This window comes from Phalangium opilio, unplaced genomic scaffold (assembly GCF_054372755.1).
Source record: "Phalangium opilio isolate 3A_F unplaced genomic scaffold, DU_Popi_V2 ptg000070l_1, whole genome shotgun sequence".
NCBI lineage: Eukaryota > Metazoa > Arthropoda > Arachnida > Opiliones > Phalangiidae > Phalangium > Phalangium opilio.
Genome location: NW_028324182.1, coordinates 10077988 through 10105542, shown reverse-complemented (window position 1 = coordinate 10105542; position 27555 = coordinate 10077988). Strand labels below are relative to the sequence as shown.

The following is a 27555-nucleotide window of genomic DNA, read 5'->3' as shown; positions in this document are numbered from 1 at the left end:
AATTTTAGTTATTTTACTAATTGGGAAAAAATGTAGGGGTAGACAGTAAAACCCTAATTAAATATTTATTAATTTTAGCTTATTTGAATATACTAGGTTAAACAAACCTATATTGAAAGCGCTAGCTAAATTATTCATTAATTTTAGCTAATTGCTAATTGGAAAATGTTGCGTCGTACTATTTAGCCTCGAGGGTTTCTTATCAATTCATTTATAAGCGTGATTTTTTTCCTTAACGAGCTTAATCTTGTTCTTAAAGAGAGTATAAAGGCTGAATCGCCTCATTTTGTTAGTTACTTTGTTTTAAAAGATTTTGAAAGGAAATTTGAATCGCCTTGTACTCTCTTTAGGTGCTTCACGCATTTTACCATAGAGACGTGAAAATGAGCTATTAATTTGTCCGCATGACTGCTTATGCTATAGGCAAACCAAGGCTTGCTCACTAAAGTATGAAATAATTTAAAAGAAGGCCCTGAGGATGAAGATAGCCCCTTTTTATTCTGAAAAAGGATGAGTATGAGTGGGGAAAGGATGTGTTTACCTCCAAGAGGGTGAGTTTTTCTTATCATCTTTTGAGCCTTAAGGTAAAGACGAAATAATTTTAACCCAAGGACTTATTTTATGGGTCATTTTCTTTTAAAAATGTCCCTACACCCCTACGTTATAGGGTTTATGGTTTAACGGGAGTAGGGGATGGAAATCGGTCATTTGAAATTATACCGAAAGGTTGGATAAGAGAAAAAAAAACATTTGAACACACACCCTTAAAAATGTGCTTAGAAATGAGAAAGCGAGTGTCCGACCCCTATGGGAAATGTCCCTTTTTCCCTTTTATTACGGTACCTTGAAAGGGGATTTATCACTCTTTTATTAAGAAAATACGCTTGAAGGGTCGCGTCCACCAGTTAAAAGAGATTACATTGTATTACGACCTGGGGTTTTTTTCCTCGACTTTTTTCATTATTATTTAAATTTTTTAAACACCCGTCTCCCATTCTCCGGTATTTATTGACTGTAAGTGTTTATACACCTACCGTCTGTTTGTTCTTTGTCGGAACTGTACAGTTAAATTTGAGTTTTTAACTTGTTCCGAATTTAACTTGTTTTATTTAATTTTTTTTATTTGTTTTCGGTTTTTCACACAAACAAGAAACGACGGTTTCTTTTGTTTACACGGAATTAATTGATATGCATTAATTTTTGGTTGTGTTAATTGTGTTAAGTTTTAGCTTGAAGTTATGTTTCTTTTCTCATTAATTTCATACCGATTTGTTACGTTAAATTTGAGGAATTTGTGTACGAGGAGAATGTTAGGCTTAAAATAGGTCCTGTTGGAATATTAATATTTATTTTACTAGAGCCCCGAAGTAATCAACCCATAAATAAAGTGCTTATTCTTTTGACGCACGTCGGGGATTGGATACGTGTCTATTTATATTCAGAAACAAGCCCTTAAGGACATACTATGTTGGGTTTTTTTTTTGGAAATCATTTTCAAAGGTTGCTTCATATATTATAATTTAATCAGGTGAATTTTAAGAGCTTCAACTTAAGAAGATTAAAGTATACGTAAATGTCACGGTTTATAGCTTCATACCTGAGACCTTAGAAACGATTCCAAGAGACTTCGTCGTATAATAATTCAGCTTGTTAGAGACAGTAGCTTCGACGGTAAGCCTATCGAGGAAGATGTCTCCTAAACACGAAAAATACTCGAAGATCGCTCCATTAGCTCAGTCTCAAAGAAGTTGATTTACCAGCTATCTTTTACGCATCTTCTCTTTCATTACTTCCTTTTACTCGAATACCGAATCCAACCTGGGAAGATGAAAGGAACTAAAATGCTAGCTAGTGGACAAGGAAGAGAGATGAGGACATACTCTTTCCTATGCTATCCCGCATTTTGGCACCCGATTTGTCATATTTTTCTTGTCTCGCGCCTCGCGATTGCCTCCTTTGATGCTAGGAAAGATACTTCTCTCCATCTTCCCGACATTCTCCCCGTTTCATCTTTTCCTCGGAAGACGCCTTTTTCTTTCCTCCGACCTTATTTTCGCCCATTTTTTCACGCTACATTTTGCGCTAGGCATGATGGGGGTATCTTTTTTATACGTCGTTTAATATATAAAACAAAAACCCCAGTTTTTTTGGGGGGGCTGCACCCCTTATAGTGTCGTAAGAGCAAAATTTTGTTCCATCCAAGAACTACTTTAAAAACTCGTTCGACTTTCTTTTCGGCTGTATAAGAGAACAGTCTCTCGTTTCGCGATTTCTCGACATCCATCTTTGTCCAAGAATGGTTTTTTTTACTCTTTAGGCATGATGTTCAAGTTTTTTTCTTTGGTAACACTGATATTATCAAATTTTAGGGTATGGGGTATGGGTTTTAAACACTTTCATCGGAAACTTTCTGGGATGTGACTGATAACTCGGACGTTTTGGCCCCCGTTGTCGGTGCGGTGACCGTCACTTTGGGTAGCGTTCGGCTGCGGTCACTTTTAGGTGACCATCATCTTTTACCGCGTCTTCTGCGACCAAACATTCGCTTGAAAGCGCTTCGAAAATCCGGACTGAAGATTGTGTAAATGATCGGGTTGAGCATGGAATTTATGTAACCCAACCAGAGGAAAATACTGAAGAGATAACCGCTGGGCTCGCACCAAGGACAAAGTGGCATCATCAGCGCCACAACGAAGAAGGGAAGCCAGCAAATGACAAAAATTCCTGTGATAGAGAGAAGACAGATACCAAATTATACGTATATGAATTAAAGATGTCCGAAAAAATATCGCGGTCATTACCCGTGATTATGGCCAGTGTTTTCGCGGCTTTTCTCTCCCTCTTGGATTCGAGGGTTTCCCGGCAAGGTTTTTTGGGTTCTTTTTTGGCCATGAGTGGCGTTTCCTGTTGGTACATGCCGTTGGTGACGCAAGCGGCTTCGGAACTCTGTTGAGAGGACGACGTTCCCGCCGCCGTGATGACCGTCATTTCCGCCCCGAGCGTCATGGCAGCCGCTGCGGTCTTTATAGCGGGACGACTGACGGAAGCGGCAACGCGAGTTCCTTTCCCCGGTCTATGACGAATACGTTTGCGAGCCACCTTTGAAACAAACCATATATCAACCGAACTGAATTTCAATATTTGGAACGGAATCAGTGATACTTACTTGAAAAATTCTCCAATACAATAAGAGAATGATAATCAGAGGCACGTAGAAAGATGAGCAAGTAGCGAAGATTTGGTAGGCGACATCCTGGCTAACCAAGCAACGAAAATCTTCTTGGATTCGTCGCGAATATTCTTCGTCTTTCCAGCCAACTATCGGGGCGATAGAAATAAGGAACGCCACTCCCCAGACCAAGAATATCATTGTGCCAATGTGGTTCAAGTTTCTTTGCCGGATGTAATCGACGTTGGTTACAGCCCAGTAGCGGTCGACCGCGATGGCCAGCAAGTGTAGGATGGAAGCCGTGCAACATAGGACATCGCACGAGGTCCAGATATCGCAGAGAACGGCTCCTAAAGACCATTCTTGACGGACTTCGTAGACGGCTCCCAATGGCATGACCAGACAAGCCACCATCAAGTCGGCAACGGCTAGGGATAATACCAAGTAGTTTCCGACGCTCTGGAGATTGCGCTCCATTAATATGGCGGCTATGACGAAAACGTTGCCGATCACCGTCAAGATAATTAAAATGGCCAGGATGAAGGAGGTGAAGAGTATCGTCACCAAGCTCAAACCCTGATCTTTTACGATAGTCGTGGTGTTACCAGTCTCGTTGAGAAACAAGGTTTCGTTTAGTGTCTCGTTGAATCCCGTCGCTTCGACCAAAACGCTGAGGTTGACGGGCTCAAAAGCGAAGCCGCTTGTCCAATCCTCTTCGATCGGTTGGAAAATGTCGGCTTCTCCTAGAGACATTGTTGTTTTTTCGCTTGGCGTCTCTCTAAGAGGTTGTTCTTGTCACTAAAAGACAGTTGTTCGCGTATTCCAAAGTCGCGCCTGTCTGAAAATAGATATGAAGGAAAGAATAAGCCTCGTGGCTTTTAAAAAAACATTGAAGTCGCCAGTCTCGGGGGAATTGCTAGCTCGTCATCCGACGCTTAGCTCCAAAGTTTTCCGGAGGATGAAAAAATAATCTTTAATAATCCCTACTTAAGTAATACGGGGAGAATGACGGCTAGCCCCTTAAACAAACTTCGAGAAGCTGTTCTCGCGACAAATTATGGCATTAAACATCACCCCCTCTCACAAATGTATTGATGTTAAACGTTTCCATAGCCTTTTCGTAGAAAACTACTTAGTTAAAATATTTCTATTTTTTAAAAAAAATTGTGATAATTTTAATTAATTTTTGGGAGGGAGCGTTTCTAACTCTGAAAAATTGAGGTGGTGTGGCCCTATGGAACTTAATTAGTCTAAGATTGTCGCGCGAGGCGTTCTCGTTTGACACTCGTTTGTAAAAGCATAAGGCCGGACAAATAGCTTACAATTAGGGAGACTCGAGAGGACGCCTTTTTCAATTTGGAAGTCAGCCGCTGTTGAAACCCTCCGTGACGCTCCGATGGTAATCCGCGGATGATTGTCGGAGACAAGCGGCCGCCTCTTCCTCCCATCTCACGCCTTCCTCTCTCTCTCTCTTTCTCCTCTTCCGCGGATCTTCTCCTAATTCTTCGAGATTCTTTTTTTTACTTCACCTTCTCTTCTGGTTCCTTTAACGACCTCCCGTCGCTCTATTCTTCCCTTCCACCTCTTACCACTGATATAGAAAAATATTTCTTCGGAGAAACGTCCTACTTTGCAGAGGCTCGGCTCCTTGGAGAGATCTCGGATCTTCGACGCGCTTGTCAAACTATACAGAAAGAAAATATATAAAAAGAGAAAAACAAAGTTATATCTAAGGACTGAATGAATCGTCGAACAATGAAACTAACGTTACGACAATCCCAATCAAAGACCAAGGGTTAGGTCTTTTTTTTTTCAGAGACATAGAGAGAGTGAAGCAAACTGACTTTTTGGAGAAGTCTCTCGTGTCTCTATCCCTAGATATTCTTCTTACCTTTTTGGTGTTCTTGGCAACGCGTGTATCGGAAAAGATTTATGTAAAATTGAGGAGGAAAATTCTCCAAAGAATTGGGAATTTAATGGAAACCTAAAATATTCAAAAACAGTTGAAAACTCGAGCACTTTACTTCAATTTTAAACTTGAGTTTCTTTATCTTTTACGTGTCTGCTTCGAAATTAACTCGATTTAAGTCAGATTAGCCTCTTACAAATATTTTAGCACAAACTTTAAAAATTTTATGTATAATCTTTTCAAAGTGCTTCGTTTTAAATTTATTTTAAACTTTTGTATCTTTGATTTTATTTTTTACAGATTCTTCTGAAAATTCCCTCTTTTCAAGAAATAGCGGAAGTAGGATTAGTCGCTGGTAAGTACTTTACTTTACATAAGCCCGTTCCGAATTAAATAGAAACCTTAAAAAATAAATAACCATTGAAAGCCAAGTTTCTCAGAAGAATTTGCTTTGAAATGAACTAATATTAAGTCAGATAAATATTTAAATGTAAACCTTAAAAATTCTTTAATCTATTCAATTTGGTTTATTTTATTTTTCTATTTTTTTATTTTTACAGATTCTCATTAAAAATTCTTCTTTTCAAGAAAGTTTGATTAGCTGCGCTGGTAAGTACTTAATTTTAATGCAATTACTTGGTAATTTCGGCATTTTAAATGCTAGTAATTAAGCGTAATTGTATATATTGGTATTATATGACGCGTATAATTAGTTATTTCGGGTTATTAATGTATTAATTTGATACTGATGGTGCTGGACCTCAAAATATTCGACCCAATGTCATACGAAAGAGTGAAAAAAGACACTCGATCCGATAAAAGAAAGAGATATAGGTATGTGTACAATCGAAGTGGAACTTCGTTGGAAAAGTGCAGGTATGAAACCTTGTAACAAAAGAATCCGTTGATACTTTTATCCATACACAAGCCTATCTACAACCGTCACTGTACTGTTGAGGGAAGAAAAAAATCAGGATAGGTAGCTAGACAGTAAGAATTTTTTAAATCTATCAAGAATATTGAACTGATATTCACATGTACATGAACAATGTTTTTTATTAATTACACAAAGTGTACTCTGCTTTTAGCAACTATAATTGAGGTAGAATAGTATAGCTTCACGGTCGATATGAAAGCTTCCTTTGTCCTGATTTAATTAAATTTTCATGGAGATTTTGAATAAATTAGAATTATTCTTTCATCTAAATATTATTCAGAAGGTTCTAAAGGTTCGTCGGCATATCTATGAATGACTAAATCGAATTACCTTTTTGGTGTAATACGTTTCCCTGCAGCCCGTGCACTTCTATAAAAATGATAGCTTAGATCTTTAGGTTTAAACATTCATGGGATAGATTACTAAACTATATATATATGTGGATGAATTAAAGGGTTGTTTCATTTTCCGTGCATTGTATCGTCAACTATTGTTCAAGAGTGTATTATGAAATTGCTATGGAAGAAAGAAAGTGTATTATCGCGGTTGACGTTCCCCCTTCCCTTGTTCCCCATACTCGGCTATAGTCACAATTCTCTAGGGTCAACTTGACTTCCTTAGAACTATCTTTACCTTAGCCTTAACGACCTTTCCTCAAGAGTAAAGCCTTGTCTTAAACCTTAGAAGCAATTCCTTAAAGTAGATATTCCGCCCCCCATGCACCCTATTCTCTTAAGAATCTCCCGCGAAGGTAAGATGGAATGGTACAAGAAATGTGAAAAATTATCTATCCCGCTTCTATTGGAACAATCCCTTTTAATTCTATCCTCCCTTTAAACTGACCCTTGGGTTTTTTTCAACGAAAAAAAAAAACCCAAAACAAAACAAAAAAACCCGTGATGTTCGCGAGGGATTTAAGGGTCTGGTAGGTACGAGAGAGTAGGACTTCTAGACTGATTTAAAGCGGGAAAAACTATAACGACATTAAGGGGAGAGTGAGATAGAGAGAGAGAGAGAGAGAGAGAGAGAGAGAGAGAGAGAGAGAGAGAGAGAGAGAGAGAGAGAGAGAGTAGATACTGCAGAAGAAAGGGAGTTTGTCAATAGCTAGCCCAAGACCTACCTTTCGTGTTTGTCTTTTTTATATAAAATACCAGCTAAATGTTCTTTTTAGGCTATTTTTAGGACTTATACCCTTTCACTCCCTTTCACTTTGAGGCGGCTGTTTGCGGGGAGAAAATGGTGTAGAGGGATGCTTTACTACTAAGGGGAAAAGGTTGCTTTAACGGTATAAAAGAACGCTTTTATCTAATTTACGAAAAACACCAGAATGGAGCGAAGAAAATACCGGTATAAATTATTCATTAGAGCTACACATGCCGAGCTCCCGGTAGCCTAGACCTAGCTCACTTTATCAGAAATAGATAAAATAGAAGCAATGAAAATTATAGTATGTTTTTCAATTCATTTCCCAGCAAATTATCTTCTCATATCACGTGTATTTTTAATACTAACGTACAAGGTTGCAAAACTTCAGTTTACTATTTACTGTGCGTTGATGCAGTCCGTTTGCACCACTTTAATATTTAAGTTCTGTTTAATTTCCTTCTGGAAGGATGTATAGAAAAACGGAAGGAAAACTTCCTCGAAAAACTTCTTGGTCAAATAATTAAAACTTTTAAGGAATTTTCTTTCTTGAACTTCAGGAACAAGGTTTGCACCGCTCTGTGTGGAAAGCTATTACATTTTCCTCGCTTATAAGGAATTCTTTTTCTCTGCATATATATATAATTAAAGACATGAATTAATAAATTACCCCCATTAATATAGAATGATTCTGAAAACCTTTTACACTCTCCACGTATTACTGATGGTTCTTTTATAGTTAAATATTCTTCTAATGTTTTATTTTATTTATTATGGTCTAGCCTATGTTACGTATAGTTTTCTTTTCCTTAGTAGTTTTAGAGGCCGGATAATTAACCAAACTATATAAAATATTAGTGACAACACATTAAAACGAGATGGAGGTCCTAGAAATTATAAGGCCGAAAAAAAATCTATTTAAAACTAGCGTATTAATATTAATAAGTGTTTTTAACGTTTAATTTCGCGTAAATTATAAATAACAAAGGCCCAAAATTGAAATAGTTTCGTTGAAATTGAATTAACCTTAAATGTATAGATACCTTTAGCCTGTCTTTAGTGCAAAGCTGCTTTTAGCGAATGGCTCATTAAAATGCGAGTAATATTCTGCAGTTAATTCGCAGACGTTATATATATGATCTATAAGTATATTGCTAGTTTAATTGTTATATTACTAAGCCTTTGTTTCCGGCCAGTTCATATTACAAGTAACCCTTCGAATCATTAGTTAAGTTTTTATGACTTGAAAATTGTCCTATCAGCATGGCGAGTTAATTCCGCTTGTAGCTTAAAAGGATCTAAAGTTTCCCAGCATCCCTTGCGTTTCTCTTATCATAATGGGAACGATGGCACGCTGTTAAATGTAACCATTATGAATTGTTGTAAAGCGGCCTTTCTCCTTAGCAAGTAAGTACAACGCCTTGATTCGTCGTATAGCGAGACATCGGAAGTATATTAATCCGAAATTGATTGGTGAATATTTTTACAATCAGAAACACTTCAGAAGCATTGTTTATCCAATACACTGATTTCTCTCTTCTTTACCCAAGATGCCTTCATAGAACATTTTCCACTCAAAATCGTGCATCCAAATAACACCCCCTTAATTTCTTACAAGCCTTTCAGAAACACACTGTATGTTATATCTTCTTGTTAATGTACTTTTGTTTACAGTTATGAAGCAGTGCAGGGCCATGATTTTAAGTTATTCACGACCGCGAAAGGCAGTAACCTCCTTCCTCCTTCATCAGGTGATAACGAGTCCTAACTTATTTCCTCGTATAAAATTGCTAATGTTGAAAAGGACCTGGGCTATTGCCATAGTCGTAGCGTGTCCTGTCCTCATCGTCTCTCGGACCTAGTACATACACACTATTAAGATGTCCCCCCTTTCCCTGTTTAACGAGGTTCTCTAATTAAGACTCCCTTAATGAAGTGTCTAATGCTTCCGATTTATTTCTAAGAGCATCCGCGCCTTTCCTTCCAATTTGTTTTCCTGTCTTGGGAATTTTATAGTCTCTTACCGAATAAGGATCGAGAGAAAAATCTTGGGTTTAAATACAAAGTATGTTAAATCTCTCGGGATTTTTATGAAAGATTGAATTCAATACCCATACACGTATTAAGACATATATTTGGGTTTGACTCGTGGTGTATTTAATTACCATTTAATTAATTTCAAAGGGTTTTATCCAAAGCGAAGTTAAAGGAAACTCTGTATGTTACTATCCTTCAGAGATAAATTAGCACCTCAAACCTTACCAGCAAAAATTTATATTAAAACTCGTGAAATTCGATGACTTGAGTGACCCCTTAATTAAATTAATATTATATTTATATTTCAGGGGTCATCCGTAAAATACTCCAATCCTAACTTGAAAACGGTGACTCTTGGGCAAAATGTCATAGAACACTTTCGACTCAAAATCACTAAAATAAAATCCCCCGTAATCTTTAGGTGTTATGGTCCTTTACAAGAGCGGATCTTTTGATCTGTTTATCTCGGGGTATTTTTCTAATTCAAGCTTAAAATATTTAAATTAATGATTGAAAATTTACTACGTGACTCAAGACAATTGTTAAAGCGTACGAAATTTGGAATTTAAAATAAGGCTTAACGAATGTTTAAGATTATAGTTACATTCTAACACGTGTTACGTTTGACGCAAGAGACTTTTCTTTCTAAGTACTTGTACTAAAAGATGCAATTGCGTATAAGGCTTTTGTTTAATCTAGCGTAAAGTCCGTCAATTCCACGAAAGCAAAAAAATATTCGTGATACCTTACACTAAGCCTCGGTCTTTTTTACGGGATTATAATTCTTTTAAACGACTATACTGGTTCATACAAGCTATAAGTAGACATTCCAAAAACTCTAAAGTACCAAATTCTCCTCTTAAAAATCTTCATCCTCATCCGTCTCCATTCTCGCACGACTCAAGATGAAATCTTTTATGAAATTGCGCGTCGTTTTTATAATAGCGCGGCGTGCTCTTGAGCTTCCTTATACACACTGAGTGCCTTAATAGGATTGCTTTTAAAGGGGTGCTAAAATGTTTCGACGCGAAAGATGAAACTACTTTTATTTAACAAAGGCTTACTTTTAAAATGAACCAATTTCCCTTGATGTTAGAACAAAAATTGAAGGATAAAATTAATTTAGTTTTAAATGACCCACGAGTTCAATCCCGATATTGAAACAGTGCTTTGAAATTAGTAAATTAATTTATTCTCATTAATTTGCGGATGCTCGAAACTACAAACGTTTCCTCTTTGCTCACCTACCCTATATAACCTTGTTACCTATAACCAAGTCCCGAGGGCTATTACCGATTACGTGTAATCAATTTAGCACAGTCAAAAGTGCAGCCGTGTACACCGATTATACTGAGTGACCGACCCCTCGCCAAATCCAGCCTGCAGCCAACTCCTCAGTTACGAAAATGATAAAGGCACCGCTTTTCTTAATCAAAACACAGCGCAATAGGGACTGCATAAATGAATTACCACGTTTTTTGTATATAGAATTGCATCTTCCCTTTTTATCCACAAAAAAAAAATCAGAAGATCACTGGAAAAGTGGACTCACTCACTACCTTTAAAGGGCTTCGATAAATAAAGATCTCGGGACTGAATCTTCTTATTTCATCGTCGTAAAAGAAATCTCTCAATTCGTTAGGCCCTATATACAAGGGAAGAAGATCTTCGGATCATTCATTTTTCTGTTGAATTCCCTTCCCAGAGGCTGCTGCTGGAGAATCTGTTGTCCATTTTCCTCAGCGCAATATAATCCGAATCTGCACCGTGAGTGCTTCTCCAAAAGGGTTAAGCAGAAGAAACTCATATAGAAATGTATATATATACAGGGTGTATCTGAAGGGTGTGTCAAAAATGAGTATAGGGATGTACTTTGGGCTATTTCGAGTTGCAGACGAAAGGATTTCACCCTGTATAAATCTAGCCTAATTCGATTTCTCTTTTCATGAGCAAATTTTATTCGTTAGAAATGTGATACGTGAACGTTGTTTCATCTTATGTTTTCCCGAATTACTCTATTTCTTCATTTCTTCTCAGACGGTGTATTAGGTCACGGGCAAGATGTTTCTTATGGGTTTTTATTTTCACTGTAATTATATTTTCTTTGTTAATATATGATATCTCCGCTTTTTCGAAAAAAACTCGCTTAATTCGCTAAGGGAAATCAAAAGAGAACCTTAATATATAAAAGATAAGAAGAGATTAAAACATCTTCGATGTATAAAATAAGATAAAGAAAGAACTAAAATTAAATTCGAGATTTCACATAAACATCAAACGAGAGAAAATTAGATCTATCTAAAACGAGAACAGTTCTTTTATGTAACATAAAAAGCAAAAACATCTTTAATTCAATATGAATTTTGTCTCGAAATATCCGCTTTATACTTAAAGGGATACATAGGTCTTGAATAGTGTATTTTTCAATCGAAAAGAGCGTATAAAATAATGAATATATTAAATTGGAACCAAGTTTCTAACTACAATATTAAAGAAGATACTAACAATTAAGTTTTCGTAATGGATGGCACTACGCGTTAGGCTTTCCCGTGAAGCACTCACTGTGAGTATCCCTATTGGACGCTTAGTACCACCTGACGGTTTCGTCCAATAGGAATACTCCCAGTTATTGCTTCACGGAGAAGCCTAACGCGTAGTGCCATCCATTACGGAAACTTAATTGCTCGTATCTTTTTTAATATTGTAGATATAAACATGGTTCCAATTGAGATATTCATCTTTTTATACGATCTTATGATTAAAAAATAAAAATTCTAGATTTATTTAATTTATTTTCTTGACTGAAAAATTATAATATCTTTCCAAAATCGTATGGGAAAAGCAAAAATATCCGAGAAGTAGATAAACCCGACGTTATCAGGTTGAATTGTGGATGAGGGTATACTTTCATTGAAGATACATACAGGGGGCTAATATATTTCTTACAATTTTTTCCCCCACTTCTTTTTTTTTGGCAAAGTTTGAGTTTCCAACGCAATTTATTTGCTGAAGGATCGTATGAATACATATAGTTGAGGCTCCTTATCATTTTCCAACCTCAAATATTAAAAAATATTCCAGCGTTAACTTAAGGAAACCCTTTTTTCAGCTTGGTATGGCCAGTAATAATAATAATAATATAAAGATAGGAAGGGTTCCAACAAGTCTATAAATCTTTAAAAAGCGCTATTCTATAACATATACCGAAAGGAAAAGAATAATATGAGTTAATTTAAAGTTGAAAAAGAATATTTAAATGCGATATTTAGGGGAAATCTGTTACACGGCCTAATTAGCGGTATTCGTAATTACTCGGGATTTTGTCCAAATTCGTGAATACAACCATAAGTTACATAAGTATACCTATACTTCGTAATGTAAGATACTTACTGAGAGCTTGTTCGAGAACGACGCGAGAATTGACTACTGGCGGTTTTGCAGTCCATCCTATTTAGTCTGTACTAAGCCTTTAACAGGGCCTCACCAGGCGTCGCTTTACCTCGAATCTGCAACCCATACGTCACTTCATGACAAGCTCTTAGTATCTAGAGACAAACTTATGGAACACAACTTGTACTGTCATCTATGCTCCACAGCTAAGTTTACATTTTGTAACCGCTTCTTCTCTACTACCCTAATAATTTTCTCATTTTAAATGCCAACTTGTGCAATATTCATTAGATAATTTATAAAATTTGTGTTATGTTATATCTCTCTGGGCTTCCATAATTTAGTTATTCTGTTTAACCCCGATAAAAGCTCTTCAAACTAGGGGGTTTTTAGGCTAAAGTCAACTTAACATTTTTTTTAGGAAAGAAGGACCTATCCAAAAAATGTGTTAGAAAAAAATAAGGAGATGTTCTAGACCAAGTGTCTATTAAAATATTTACGGAGGTAGATAATATTTCATCCCATATAGGTACGTGTACTGTTTGTAGAAATTAGATAGAAAAGGCTTAATGGGTTGAATTTTTTTAAGGGTGACTGTGACAAACAGTAAGTCTTTGTTCTTTAATTATATAGAGCTTTCTTCGCTTGTTAAGATGTTTTTTGACGAAAAAAAAATTGGGCCCTCGGTTTCTAATTACGTGGCAAAAGGGGAATTTTTCTATGACTCACGTTCAAACACACTCGAGTAAATGATGTGTATTTTAGAATAAAAAAAATCATACGCAATTTCATATATTCAGTACATTTAACGTGTAAGCTAATTTGTAGATTAATGAATTTCTATTTTACTAGTTAATTAATTGGTAAATTAACTAGGACATAATTATTAAGCCTTAAAGAACGTCCGGAAATGGTTAGATGGTCAAAGTCCCGGACCCCCTTCCCCGGGACGGGGGTATGAAAGAAGAGGCGGGTCATAGTGACAGAGGTATAAAGGAATTACTTATTTTTCGCCGTCCCCGTCAGCAACGTCATCAAAACGTAGTTAAATGAGCCAATAACATAATTTAAACTTTTCGTTTCGTGTTCGAGGGAGGGGCTCTATACTGGGCTATGAGTCGGAATAGCTGAAGTAAATACTAACCGTTCCGTTCTCCATTCCTACTTCTAAAATTAAATATACCCCTGATTATAACTTAAGCAATTTAATTTTGAACAATTGCGCCTTTTTCGTATGTGATGATTATGTCTATTGTTTTGTACGAGCGTATCCAAAAGTCCATTTAACTGAAGTAAATTTTTCTAAGAGGTGCTGGTTAGATAACTACGGTTTATTCACTTCCATCTGCAATAATGCTATTTTCAACAAAAAATGTTTTCTCTTCCGCATTGTACACTCAAAGCGTCGGTGATGCCCCATCCATACACATATAGCTTTTGTCTCATTTCATTCCCTTCACGTCCGAAATTAACCCATAGACGTGTATCGTAAAAGCCATAAGCGATTAGCTTTATATAGAAAAGCGTATATCCTTTGCTCGCTCTGCCATAAAACTAAAGATAGGAAGTCCGATACAAATTACTCTTGACAAAGCCAGGCGGAAAAACTCTCATTTCTTGACTCTATAAGAATTCTCTCTTAGAAAACAAAAGAAAAACGACAATGAGAGAGAGAGGGGGGGATAAAAAAGGATGCCACCACAAGTAAAAGGGTCGACTTCTTTCGCTTCAATCGTTCTCTATGAAAGCATCGCCATATAGCTGACCCGCCTTTTAGATCTAAGTCCCATCAAGACCTCCTTACACTTGCCCTCCCCCCAACACCCATGGGCTTCTAAGTTTCATTTCAAAAGCTGTATGTAGCAGTTTTCTATGAGGATATGACCGTGCAGAGCTTAATTCTGACAGTTGGTACTGACCATGGACTCGCGCGTTAAACTTGGACCAGAAACGAATCGGGAACGTTATTGTTCTTAACATCATTCTCGACGCTGGATTGTATTGCCTATACTTTCATGTCCCTGTTAAACGCAACGTCCTTGTTGAACTCGCCTTCGAAATCAGACGATGGAAGAAACAGATCAAAGAGCATTTCCTCTAACTGTAACATAATGGCCGTCTTAGAAATTTTATTTTGATTTCTTTAGTATATGATGGGAACCCCAGAGAGTGATACGAATTCTTGAAGAGCGTCAGAAAAAAATTCCTTCTTACTTTTATCATAAGTTCATAAGATATGTTCCTTAAGTTTGTTACTGGTTACAAAGTGGAGCTTGTCATGAAGTGATGTAGGTCATAGACTCTCGTAAAGCGACGCCTGGTGAGTCGCTGTCAATGGCTTAGTAGCCTAAATATTAGAGTATGGTTGCATTTAATAATTTCTCCATACTTCACTCAGAGTCCTTAGCCTCTTATAAAAATGAAAACAGGTTGGTTTGTGTGTGTGTGTGGAGAGGTAAAGTAACTGCATGAGGTAGTAAAAAAACCCGGTCCTCTAAAGATGCCTTATTACTTTGGTAATATGCCCTCTCTACCTTTGTTAGTGACTTCCGAAATACGGTATCTATGAAAGGTCCTTCCTGTAGCTATAAAGGACCCTTTTTGAAATAACGATCCGTATCTATGAGGGCTTCTTTCTTACGGTTCCTTTTAGTATAGATTTATATAATAATATAAGAGTGTTAAGGATATGATGACCAAAAAGGAGAAAAATCTTTTATAAAACCCACGTCGCTCTTTCAGTAGTGGAATGATGGGGCGTTAGGCTTAGGTTTTTGAAGGAAGCCGAGCGAAAAAAGGGGTCGTCGAAATTACGACACTGTGCTCTCGCGTAATGATCCTTGGTTAGAAGCGTGACCGAGGCTTAAAGAACCCTTCCTTAGATATAAGAAATAACCAACCAGGAGTCCAGGACCAACTTACCACCAAGTCGCTTCGGGTTACGCACCAAGCTCGATTGTCAGATTTCTCTCATCTCTTTTTGGCACTCTTTTTCTCTTCATATTTATTCACAGAAGTAGATTTATCAGGCGTTGTTACATCCCATAATCGATTCAGTTACTAGTTTTTAATCGATTAACATTTTTCAAAAAAGCTTAGAAATCTGCAGAGTTTTTTGGACTTTTATTTATAGTTTATAGAACTATAGCCAGCCCAATTTGTTCTTTATCTTTGAGTTAGTATATTTCTGTATGTATAAAATATAGAGTAGACTCAAATGGGAGATTTAGTTAACGGTTCCTCCTGCATCAGTCAACTGCGAGATAAAATTCACGCGGAGAATCTCATTAAACTATAAGTCATCTCGTTCCTGGAAAGTTTCGCCTCAATTTACAAGTTAAATACTTAAGTAGGTCTATAGGATACAATGTATACGTTACTATAATGGACATTTTGAAGGGCGAAGGGCCACTTAGCTCACTAGACCGGCGTCGTGATCTACACGCTCGCAATTTCATCCGCTTCATTAATATATAAAACAAATCTAAACAAACTTTAAGACCCATTTTAATTGCTAAAATTTACATAATGGGTGTTTATAATTAACGACTATTGCTCGCGTAAAACTGTTAGAAAACACCCTGTATTTATTTTACATTTATAAATCCGGAATGCATAAAGGTGACAGGAATTATTGTGGCCACATATTTCCCATTTTAATTTCTATGCAGGTTTTGTGGGCCGGGTTTGAGTAATATCCTTCATGCCTCATAATTCTGACGTGATTTCATTGGTTAACAGCAACGCGAGGTCAGGCGAGCAAGGTGCAAAGCGAGGTAAAATTCCTAATACATAATGATTAGTCTAGCTTTTCCCACAAAATCCGCCTACATACGTTGAGAAAATGGCTACATAATGAATTGATGACACTATTTTGAATGTTGTGGTTTTCGGTTTTGGACCGAAATCCGTTTATTTACTTTGGAAAAGATTTTTTTATTTATTCTACTAAACAAACTGACAAAAAAAGTATTTAAGTCATTTTCTAGTTTTACGTTTTAATAGAGGAAAACCCCTTTTAATTCTTATTTACCTTTTCTTTCATTCAATTCGAGAAGGGCCTCGCATCTGGTTTTGTGTTGACTAATCATGGCCCTCCCCAGACCAAAAACACTTTCTTCAAAATAACGTTATTTGGCATGGAGAGATCTTTATATGTCACCCCTTCTCGCAGACATACCCGCCATTTTTCAAAATGGCCGCGAATTGGTAAAGTGTTCCTTAGTGAGTACCTACTACTATAGAGTGATGTCCCTGCAAAACTAATTTAGCTTTCGTTCGCTAATGAATCAATACGAGTAGGTCCTAACCATTTTCTAAGTCACACAGAAACCCCGCACCTCAATCTTACACTTGTAGAAAGTAAAGGAAAAAATTATGAAGTTCAGAAAGTGATTCCAATATCGCTATGGTCCCTGATTAATTATTTAGTCGCTTGGTAAAATCGAGGTCAATGTTTATATACCAGCAGGACGCGAGCGCCTGTTTTCGACATGACGTGAAGTCGTATACGTTCTTCGCGCGAGAATTTCGCGCGCTAGTGGTCAATATTGAAGTCTGCCCGAGCGCGTTTCGGTACTGAATTATGGAAGCTTTAGAAGTTTAAAAGGGATAGCCAAGGTAAAGCCAATATTGGTGTAGCTTACTTCGGTGCCGAATTAGAAGCAATCTCTATATCAAAACCAGCTTCTCCACTTTGAGTCGGAGCGCCAACGGGGCCAATGATGTCAACATTCGAGCAAAGTTTCGCCTAGGCCATGCCATGCCGCGCACGCGATTCCAGTTTGGTCAAATTATTAAATTTAACCGAATCTTCGCTTGGAAGCTTGACTTGGGGCCCAAGTTGGTCTCGATTATAGAGCTTAATTTAGACGATCAGTAATTGACCCCTCTTTACTCGGCGTCTGGGCTTTATAGCTAACTATACTCTCAAATTTGAACGGAGGCGTCCATCCGCGAATATTTTAACGCTTTATCTATCTACTATATATATATAAATTGGGCCTGAAACGTAAATTTACACGTCATCACTCGGTGTGTCAAAATCGTTACGACGACGTCTCCTCAAAAGCTTGGTTTTAATCATTAAAATTTTATCGTATACGCTTTTATAGGTTTGTTTACGTTAATTAATCGAATTATTAATGTATATCCCGACGTTATTTACCGGCGTAATTATCGTAATGGTTTAATTACTTAAGAGGCTGTGACATTTAATCTTTATTTTATTTATTTATCAATTCATTTTTGTTTCTATATATTATATTTTATTACAAAACCAACTCCAATAATTAACCTACTCTTTGTTTTTTACATTTTTATTACTGGCGCACGTGAAAATAGATTGCGATAGCAAATACGCGCCATCTATACGCTAAGAGATCGAGCGTTACCAACAGACAGACAATATGTTATAAATGAAAATGACTCAATTTCCAGACGCTATTCGAATAATATATAGGGAAAACAATATAGGATAAACAGTAGAATGGAATATAATTTTCGTAATGGTCCGTTTATATTTCATTTTACGACTCATTTTTTACTCTCCAGAACTCCTTATGGGCTCCTGGATTGCGTGCCATTATTCCCATATATTTTTGTTACGTTCTTTGAATGTCTTTCTTCCCTCTCTTGAAAAAAATGTCTCTTGGAATAGGGCAATTTTCAGAGGTAAAATAAAAAGTGCACTAGAGACAAAAACGATTTTTAGAGATTACTAGCTATTTGGGTTATTTTTCGTTACATTACCATAATGGATCAAGAAATACAAATTGAAATCTAAACTATTTGTATGAAATCTAGTTTAGCTAGCTAGGCCTATTTCAAAAACGGATGGAAACCTATTCTTATAATATGGATATAACTGACACATTTCGAAATTCGAGTAGAATTAGTGTAACGTTCGGAGAAAGTAACTCGAGTATTATAGGAAAGGTTTAGAGTATTCTTTTATTGAAGTTTACACTGGGCTGTGTTAAAGGGATACTCTGGGATGGAATTTGTTTCATTTTTAATCGAAAGAGCGTGTAAAATAATGAATATTATCAATTGGAACCGTGTTTCTATCTACAATATTAAAGAAGATACGAGCAATTAAGTGGAATCCGTAATAGATGGCACTACGCGTTAGGCTTCATTGGGAGTGCTCCTATAGGACGAATCCGTCAGGTCAGGTGGTACTAGGCGTCCAATAGGGGTACCGTACTTCCCAGTGCTTCGCGGAGAAACCTAACGCGTAGTGTCCATTAAGGAAACGTAATTGCTCGTATCTTCTTTAATATTGTAGATAGAATCATTGTTCCAATTAAAATATTCATTGCCTTATACGCTCTTTCAATTAAGAACTTTCTATTCGAAAGGACATATAAAATAATGAATCAACGATATTAAAGATGACGTAAGCTGTTAAATTAATGCGCAGGAGCAAACTTACCTGTTTACTACCTGATTCTAAAAGATATATTTTTAGAACGAGATATCTCAAAGATTTTTCCCGAATATTTTTGGGTTAGGTAGCTGATTAGATTCAAAATTGATTGGAACTCTGAATGAAGAGCTGTTTTTTTTATTCATTTTTTCCCTGATACCAAAAAAAAAAATTAAAAAAAAATAAATAATAATATTGCGAAGCTAGGATCACTGGAAGGAACGGATCGTTATTCATTATAAAATGGTTCCTTTCTCTCCATCCCTAGCTCTCTCTCTTCGACCCTTCTCTAGCCCTCGGCTTTTAAGGCAGTTCCCTTGATAAATTCAATTTATCACGCCTTTTCGTTATAGTATATAACATTTATCCGTATATATTCAGAAATGAAGCCTGAGAAATTATATTTCTCCCTCTGGATATTCGATAAAAGAAAGACGGGATGGAAGAATTCTTATTTTTTATCGTTTTTCTTCATTCCTTTTTTTTGGTCCTCCCACTCAAAAATAGGAATGAGATGATATACATAGGCACTTTAAGCCTTGATCCCAAGAGTAGAAAGAAAGAAACGATAAGATGCTTGCTCGTTCTGTGTATGGATTTTCTTAGATTTGCAAGAACAAATACTTTATTATTTTTTTTCTTCTTAGAATTTTTTTGTTGGATTATACTATATATTAATAGAGTTTCAAATTATCGTGAAAAATACTTGTCATATAGATATATTGTTTTATTTTCATAAATGAACAACTTGGAATCAAGTTTCTATTTTTTTTTTCGGGTTAATGTGGTTGAACTAAGTGGGAGGGGCTTGGAAAGAGTTTTTTTCTTGATGATGGGTGGATTCACGTATTTCCCAAACTTAGTTAATAAAGTAGTCTTTGGGACCAGTGAAGCATTAGGTTTGAATAAAAAAGTGGTCCAATGAATTAATAAAGAGGTTTTTTTAATTTGTAGGCGTGTCTTATTTCATAGCCTGTGACTGGTAGAGAGACTATTTTTTCTCGAGCATCCTTTATCCATGGTTCCAAGTTGTACTTTTTAATTAAGAAGTTACGTAAAACCTCTTTTGAAGTTAAATTCTTCTTTGATGCCTAATTTCGTCTAAAAATGTAATAGACGCGATTGATATGTTTCAACCTCTCTATGATAAAGCAGTTGCCTCGAGTAATAGTTAGGCCTCGATCCACATTGTATGGATCCACGTATATAGCTAGGGAAACAACACGTATCCTTTCTTCTAGAAGACAGTATCGGCAACTCTCAAAGGCTTTTAAGCGAATGGATGCGATGGTGATATGGAGGATGGCGTCGGCGTCGCGTCGTCACCGTGTATCCGATAGCCGAGGAAATAGCGCTAAAAGAGGCGTCCCGGAAGCGCCCGTCACCAGTCTTCTCGGAGATACTTCCGTCTGAGCCTCCATGGAAACCCTTTTCTCATCCAAGATATAGATGCTCGCTCGATCGGACAGGGGAATTCGCTATAGAGCCGAGGAGAGTGCAGCTTGGTGGTGTCAGAGGTGGCAAAGAAAAGAACACTGGATTGGGATGCGTTGGTATATAGATGGGGAAATAGATGTTATAAGCGCTGGTGGAAATGTATTTGTTTTCATCGATTACCTGGAAATCGCGTTATCTGACAATTTAAACGCCAAGTGGAGAAACTCCGTAAGCCTAAACTTGAAAAGTAAAATCGACCTCTATCAACGGTATCTCATACCTGGGCCTAGGCCAAACAGAGCTCGAGTAATTAGAGTTTAAAAAACTTCATTCACTATTTCCACAAGGTTCAGAATGTAGAGTCACTTAATTTGAAACGTCAGAACTACTCTCAAATTTAGTATTCTCGCTGCGGGATACGCCAGGAAAGCAATTCTTTCAGTTAGGCCTAATTTGAAAAGTTTGGAATTTAGGCTTAGCAAAATTTTCTTCTTTTAAGAAAATGCAGCTCGTTTCTCGTGCATTCGTGCGTGGATATTTTACCCAGAATTCCTTCGGACTATTTGTAAATTCGTCTTAGTTTAGCCATTAACTTTCCAGAAAAGCCAACTGCGGATGAATTTTATGTAGCTAAGCCTCGGTGACCTTTTATATATATATATATATATATATATATATATATATATAAAGAGAAGTAAATTAAAGAGGGTGAAAGATTGAGGAAGTCTAGAAGTCCGAGAGGTCAGGAACTTATACGGTCAAGTAATTTCAACCCACCGACCGCTTCCCTCCAGGCGCTGCGGGATTTTTCCGACTGCCTCTATATTCGAAGCATCTGTACCATTGCTACGCTTATAGCTCGGCATCTCTCAATTTATAAAGAATGTCTGGGGTCGTTCGCTTGGTTGACCACGCCGCAACTAGCCTCGCTTTCTCGGTCCTCCATTGCAGAACTGATGGTCAGCTCCTTCCGCCAGAAGCAGTTCTTTTCTATAGTATATCTCGGTTTATACGGTCTCCCTCCCCTCCCTGATCATCAAGGCACATGTAATTTATTGATTAAGACTTTTAACTATACTCTATACACCACCGGGTTAAGTGGGTATATCTGATGGTTTAATCTAATAGAATCATCCTTATCATGGGGATAAATAAAAAGGATAAGGATGGCCTGTACTTTATGGTCACGTGGAATGGTATCAAAATGTGGTAGTTAAGGTGATCCACTAAGAATTTCGATCTTTATACACCCATTAAAAGGTGCAAACACTGCTCGAGAACAACAATCGTGTGCAATTGCAATAACTTCTGTATTTTCTACTTCTGATTTAGTTAATTATTATTCTGGAGAAAATAATCCCTCAAGCCCATACTCGTTCAGCAATAATTACTCACACGCAATTTAAATTAAATTTTATAAGGACCGGCCAATTTCTATACCACCCCTCGAGAACAAAATGAATCACTCCAAATTGCGCGGGTTAATGAGCAGATGTATTTCATTTATTTTCAAAGATAGAGGGGGGGAGGTAGTAACAAAATAAAGAAAGACGCCGCGTGGATGGCAGTTGAAATTATTTACACGCGTCGGTGTTGCAACTGTTTAATAATTCGAAATAATTAGCAATTTTTAGTAATTTAACACGTCATTAGGTGAATATTAAAGTAATTAGCTTTGTATTTTGGATTTTTACCTCTCCGAGTGACGTATGTCACGGAGAGGTTCTGTAACGATCGTGTGTGTCTGTTTGTGTGTTTGTGTGTGTGTTTGTGTGTTTGTGTGTGTGTCTGTTGTTACACCCACGTGACCGCGTTCGCAATTTCCAAATCGGAGCAAACGTGTTCGCCATTTCCGAACTGATTTCACAGTCACGGAAATGGCTCCTCTACTTGAGTTCTCACACCACCATCTTCTGGTCTTTGTCCATCCCACACGGACACCAGTACTTGCTGGCTTCTAATCACCAGCATCTCTTGGTCTTCGTCCATCCCACATGGACACCAGTCTGTACACACTGGCTTCTAATCACCACCATCTTCTGGTCTTCGTCCATTCCACTTGGACACCAGTCTGTACATACTGGCTTCTAAACACCACCATCTACTGGTTTTCCGTCTATTCCACATAGACACCAATCTGTCTCATTGGCTTCTAACTCCATCGTCATCGTTCGGTTTAAGACATTCGCGGCGATCAGCTAGGGTTACGAGAAACGTCTAGCCTCCCTAGGGTGGGTTGTCCACCAAAGGTTTTCGCAATTGCGGTTGTTCTTGCTTTAAAGTGTAGTTCGACACCCTTATATACTACCTATTTGAGTAAGGAAAAGCAACCGGCGTATGCTTCATTTCAAACGCCAATATTAGTCAAGTCTCTCAAGTATGTTTAATTGTTCTTTATCAAAACGATGTAACGCTCAATAAGGCAAACAACTGACGAAGAAAATATTTAATATTAATTATATTTATTTTAATATTTAAGATGATCTTGTTTCTCAACTCAAAATTAATACGGAAAGAGTTAAAAAGCAGCTTATGTTTTTGTCTGTGTGTGTCCGTCCATTGTTACACTAGTGCGTCGCGTTAGCAGTTAGCCTTGTGTTGATGTGTTAAGAAATCATACAAAACCTTAATATTCCCTTTTTCCATAATATAAAGTGAAAATGTGGAAGTATTTTTCGTAATTATGATGCATTTAGTACTTTTGTAGCTTTAGAGCTCTGTTTCATTTTGATATTCCAAAGATTTTTTTTAATATTGTTATTTGAAATGGCTGTTTATATATTACTTAAGCTATACTACATCTGTATATAGAATAATCCTTGGTTTAGTGACTTCCTGAAGAAAACTAAAACCTAGAATCCGGCGGGTATAACAAGTCTTATCCGCAATAGGCTTAGTGAAACAAAGAGTAAATAATTGGGGCCTGAGGTGAAATAAACTTTTGGCTCTGATTTTCGTGTCTGAAATGAAGAGACATTAACGGTTCAGAGTGAACCGAAAGTTAAACACACTCTTAAATAATCAGGTTAAGATTTTATAATAGAAGAAAAGATCATGATGGCAATTAAATTAGTAAAAGGGCTAATGGTAAACGGGTAGTAGCTACAGACTTATTATTCTCTTTATTGTGCGCATTGACTATTAGTGCGTCTAGCTACAATTTAGCTTTGGTGTTATTTAACGTAAACCTTCATGTTGGCAAACTAGGAGTATTGTTGAGGTGAGACGAGACGATAGTGTTTACACTGCAAACCAGTTGTGAATGTAGCTATCAGAATATACGGTAAACAGCTGAAGCGTTGACTTCATTTCCTGTTCTTTTCCCCATTGACTGATCTCCATGTGTCCAGGATTTATCCATATTGGATGTAAAATGTCGTCTGCTTTACTGTACATTCGCTATGTTTGGAATACTGCTTCAATATTTCGTAAATTTTTACTTCAAAAAAGTGAAATAATTCCATATCTAGGTAAATAAGTTTGTAGTAGTAGACCTCTTGACTCGGAGAGGTAATATTTTGGTTTTTCCAACTTGTTATAGTTTTTTTTTATTTTAAATCGTATATTTTTGCTATATTTCAGCTAAGCCTTGGTCAATTGAAATTATATCTAAAATGAGGGTGACGAAGTTCAAGGTTTCTAATGACACGTGACGTGACGTATTAGGATATGCATTTTTGGGCTCAGTCTAGTCAACTGCTATTATGGGAGATTTATGGGTAAGTGAAAGTCTTTAATTTTTTTATTAATTTTAAGTATTTAGTGGTGAGTTTTGAATTATCATTGAAGTAAGTAACTTACTTTAAATTAAGCCTTACTTTTGGAACTAAAAATTGAGTAAATACATACGACGTGTATAAATGTAAAAATGCCAATTTTAACCCGGAAATAGTTCGGGTACACAAAGATTAATCGAATAGATAAATATTGTCAGGCTGTTATTTGTACATTATAAATTGGAAAGGGTTGTTAAAGTAAGAATATCAAATAATCAAAGGACTTCCTTGAAGCTAGCCTTATAATAAAAAACTACAAACTTCTGGAATCGTTGGAAAGACACGAAACTCGCTCTCGGTGGTGTCGAACACTTATAGATAACCATTTAAGCGGAATTAACATCTGATATTTCTTCCAATGGAAGACCCCTCGTTGAATTTCCTAGCTCCTCAATCAAGCGTATTTTGAAACTTTTAACGAGCCAAGGAACAGAAAAGGCTGAATTTTTTTGCTGATTTTAAGATTCCCTCATCGGATTTTCAAAATATATTCTTAGTTTTTTTCCCTTCGTTTTTGATGCAAATATCCCCAGTTAAACTGATGCGTTTGGGATAGAACAAGTTATTTATTGATTGCATTGGAAACTTTTCTTTTTCAACCTCTAGCTCTAACGTTAAGTTTTTCTGTACCTATTTTTCAATCCGTATTGGAAAGATACAGGGTGTTACTAATAAGTCTGCCATAAACTAATGGGTGTGTTACTTAGGTCAAAGGGAGTATAAAGACGTGTCAAAGAACATGGGTGTCCAAGGATGATGTTGGGAGGATGCGAAATCTGAGAGAAATTAGCACGCTAACTGTAGAACAGTTCAGATACGGTGGGACGCTAGAAATGGGGGAGGAATACTCGGAAAAATGACGGGAATTCTACTTCAGATTAATCACGTAGACGGCCCGCCATTTTTCCGAGTATTCCTTCTCCATTTCTAGCGTCCCACCGGACCTGAACTCTTCCACAGTTAGCGCGCCTATTTCTCTCAGATTTCGCATCCTCCCAATATCATCCTTGGGAGGTATACAACATTTAGTTACGGAGATAGGGGCCCCCCAAACGTTGATTGGCTCCTAATGCGGAGTAAGAAATTTCAGCCTTGAATATACTTCAATATAGGAACGTTTGAAATATAATCTTTATCTAGCAGAAGTGTAATATTAAATGGGTAGAAATGTCCGAACGCTGTTGGGGCCAACCAATCAATATTTGGGAGCAAATATCTCCGTAATTAAATGATTTAGACTCCATGTCCTTTGAAACGTTTCACTTAGTTTGACACTAAGAAAACACTCTTTAATCTGCGGCAGACTTATGAGAAACACGTCGCTGTATATAAGGAAAAATATACTGGGGCGCTTTTTACCTCTCCGAGTGACGATGACGTCACGGAGAGGTAATGCACTGACCGTGTCTGTGTGTGTGTGTGTCTGTCTGTCTGTCTGTCTGTCTGTCTGTCAGACCCCACGTGACCGCGTTCGCAGTTTACAAATCGGAGCAAACGTGTTCGCCATTTCCGAACTGCTTTCACAGTCACGGAAATGGCTCCTCTACTTGAGTTCTCACACCACCATCTTCTGGTCTTTGTCCATTCCACACGGACACCAGTCTGTACTTACCGGCTTCTAATCACCATCATCTTTTGATCTTCGTCCATTCCACATGGACACCAGTTTGTACATACCGGCTTCTAATCACCACCATCTTCTGGTCTTCGTCCATTCCACTTGGACACCAGTCTGTCCATACTGGCTTCTAATCACCACCATCTTCTGGTCTTTGTCCATCCCACTTGGACACCAATCTGTACATTCTGGCTTCTAAACACCACCATCTACTGGTCTTCCGTCTATTCCACATAGACACCAATCTGTCTCATGGGCTTCTACTCCATTATCATCGTTTGGTTTTAGGATATACGCGGCGATCAGCTAGGGTTACGAGAAACGTCTAGCCTCCCTAAGGTGGGATCGACCACCGAAGGTTTTCGCAATTGCGCTTTTTCCTTACTATTATAATGGAAACGAATCGTATATATACCCCAAAATTTGAAGAAAGCGGGAAGAGGGGTACCCTTCACTGTAAACGTCAATATTAGCAAAGTTTGAGAAGATAATAGGTATAACTTTATTTTAAACGATTTAACTATTATTAATGTTAATTATTGAAGATTAAAATAATTAAAAATAATTATATTTATTTAAATATTAAAGATAATCTTGTTTCTCAACTCAAAATTATTACGGAAAGAGTTAAAAAGCAGTCTATGTTTTTGTCTGTGTGTGTCCGTCCATTGTTACACTAGTGCGTCGTGTTAGCAGTTAGCCTTGTGTTGATGTGTTAAGAAATCATACAGAACCTTAATATTCCCTTTTTCCATAATATAAAGTGAATATGTGGAAGTATTTTTCGTAATTATGATGCATTTAGTACTTTTGTAGCTTTAAAGCTCTGTTTCATTTTGATATTCCAAAGATTTTTTTTAATATTGTTATTTGAAATGGCTGTTTATATATTACTTAAGCTATACTACATCTGTATATACAATAATCCTTGGTTGAGTGATTTCATGAAGAAAACTAAGACCTAGACTCCGGCGGGTATATTAAGTATCATCCGCAATAGGCTTAGTGAAACAAAGAGTAAATAATTGAGGCCTGAGGTGAAGTAAACTTTGGGCTTTGATTTTCGTGTCTGAAATGAAGAGACATCAACGGTTCAGAGTGAGCCGAAAGTTAAATACACTGTTAAATAATCAGGTTAAGATTTTAAAATAGAAGAAAAGATCATGGTGGCAATTAGAATAGTAAAAGGGCTAATGGTAAACGGGTAGTAGCTACAGACCTTTCATTCTCTTTATGGTGCGCATTGACTATCAGTGCGTCTAGCTACAATTTAGCTTTGGTGTTATTTAACGTTGGCAAACTAAGAATATTGTTGAGGTGAGACAAAGAAGATACGAGCCCCAGGAATGGAAAGTGTAGCTTCCTCTAGTGTAAATTTTTGTCTCTCCCCTCCTAGTACGCTCCAAAGGCAGGCTCGGTTGACCGAGGTATTTCCGGCTACATTGAAATTGCATAGACCGGAAGTTCCTTGGTCAACCCAACCCCGAGACATAGCTTCCATTCCCGGAGCGTATATTTTCTTTGGGTGAGACGAGACGATAGTGTTTACACTGCAAACCAGTTGTGAATGTAGCTATCAGAATATACGGTAAACAGCTGAAGCGTAGACTTCATTTCCTGATCTTTTCCCCATTGACTGATTTCCATGTGTCCAAGATTTATCCTTATTGGATGTAAAATGTCGTCTGCTATACTGTATTATTCGCTAT

General features: G+C 37.1%; 2 protein-coding genes across 3 annotated transcripts in view; one reads left to right on the top strand and one right to left on the bottom strand.

Annotated features, from left to right (window-relative positions):
* Positions 1-376: 376 nt before the first annotated feature.
* LOC149661491 (5-hydroxytryptamine receptor-like) overlaps positions 377-27555 on the bottom strand; it is an 83812-nt gene continuing 56633 nt past the window's right edge. Inside the window, exons 2-5 of one of the 2 annotated variants that reach the window (XM_089843010.1) lie at positions 4492-4853; positions 3167-4007; positions 2802-3099; positions 377-2724 (exon numbers count right to left, since the gene is read on the bottom strand). In XM_089843010.1, coding sequence (XP_089699136.1) covers positions 2510-2724; positions 2802-3099; positions 3167-3922 — 1269 coding nt within the window. In that variant the 5' untranslated portion in view covers positions 3923-4007; positions 4492-4853 and the 3' untranslated portion in view covers positions 377-2509. Of the gene's footprint in view, positions 2725-2801; positions 3100-3166; positions 4008-4491; positions 4933-27555 lie in introns of those variants that run through there. The other variant, XM_089843011.1, reaches the window with a different exon arrangement.
* The window catches only part of LOC149661492 (uncharacterized), a 60409-nt gene continuing 54374 nt past the window's right edge, over positions 21521-27555 (top strand). Inside the window, exons 1-2 of the mRNA XM_089843785.1 lie at positions 21521-22117; positions 24035-24171. Coding sequence (XP_089699911.1) covers positions 24122-24171 — 50 coding nt within the window. The 5' untranslated portion in view covers positions 21521-22117; positions 24035-24121. The remainder of the gene's footprint in view (positions 22118-24034; positions 24172-27555) is intronic.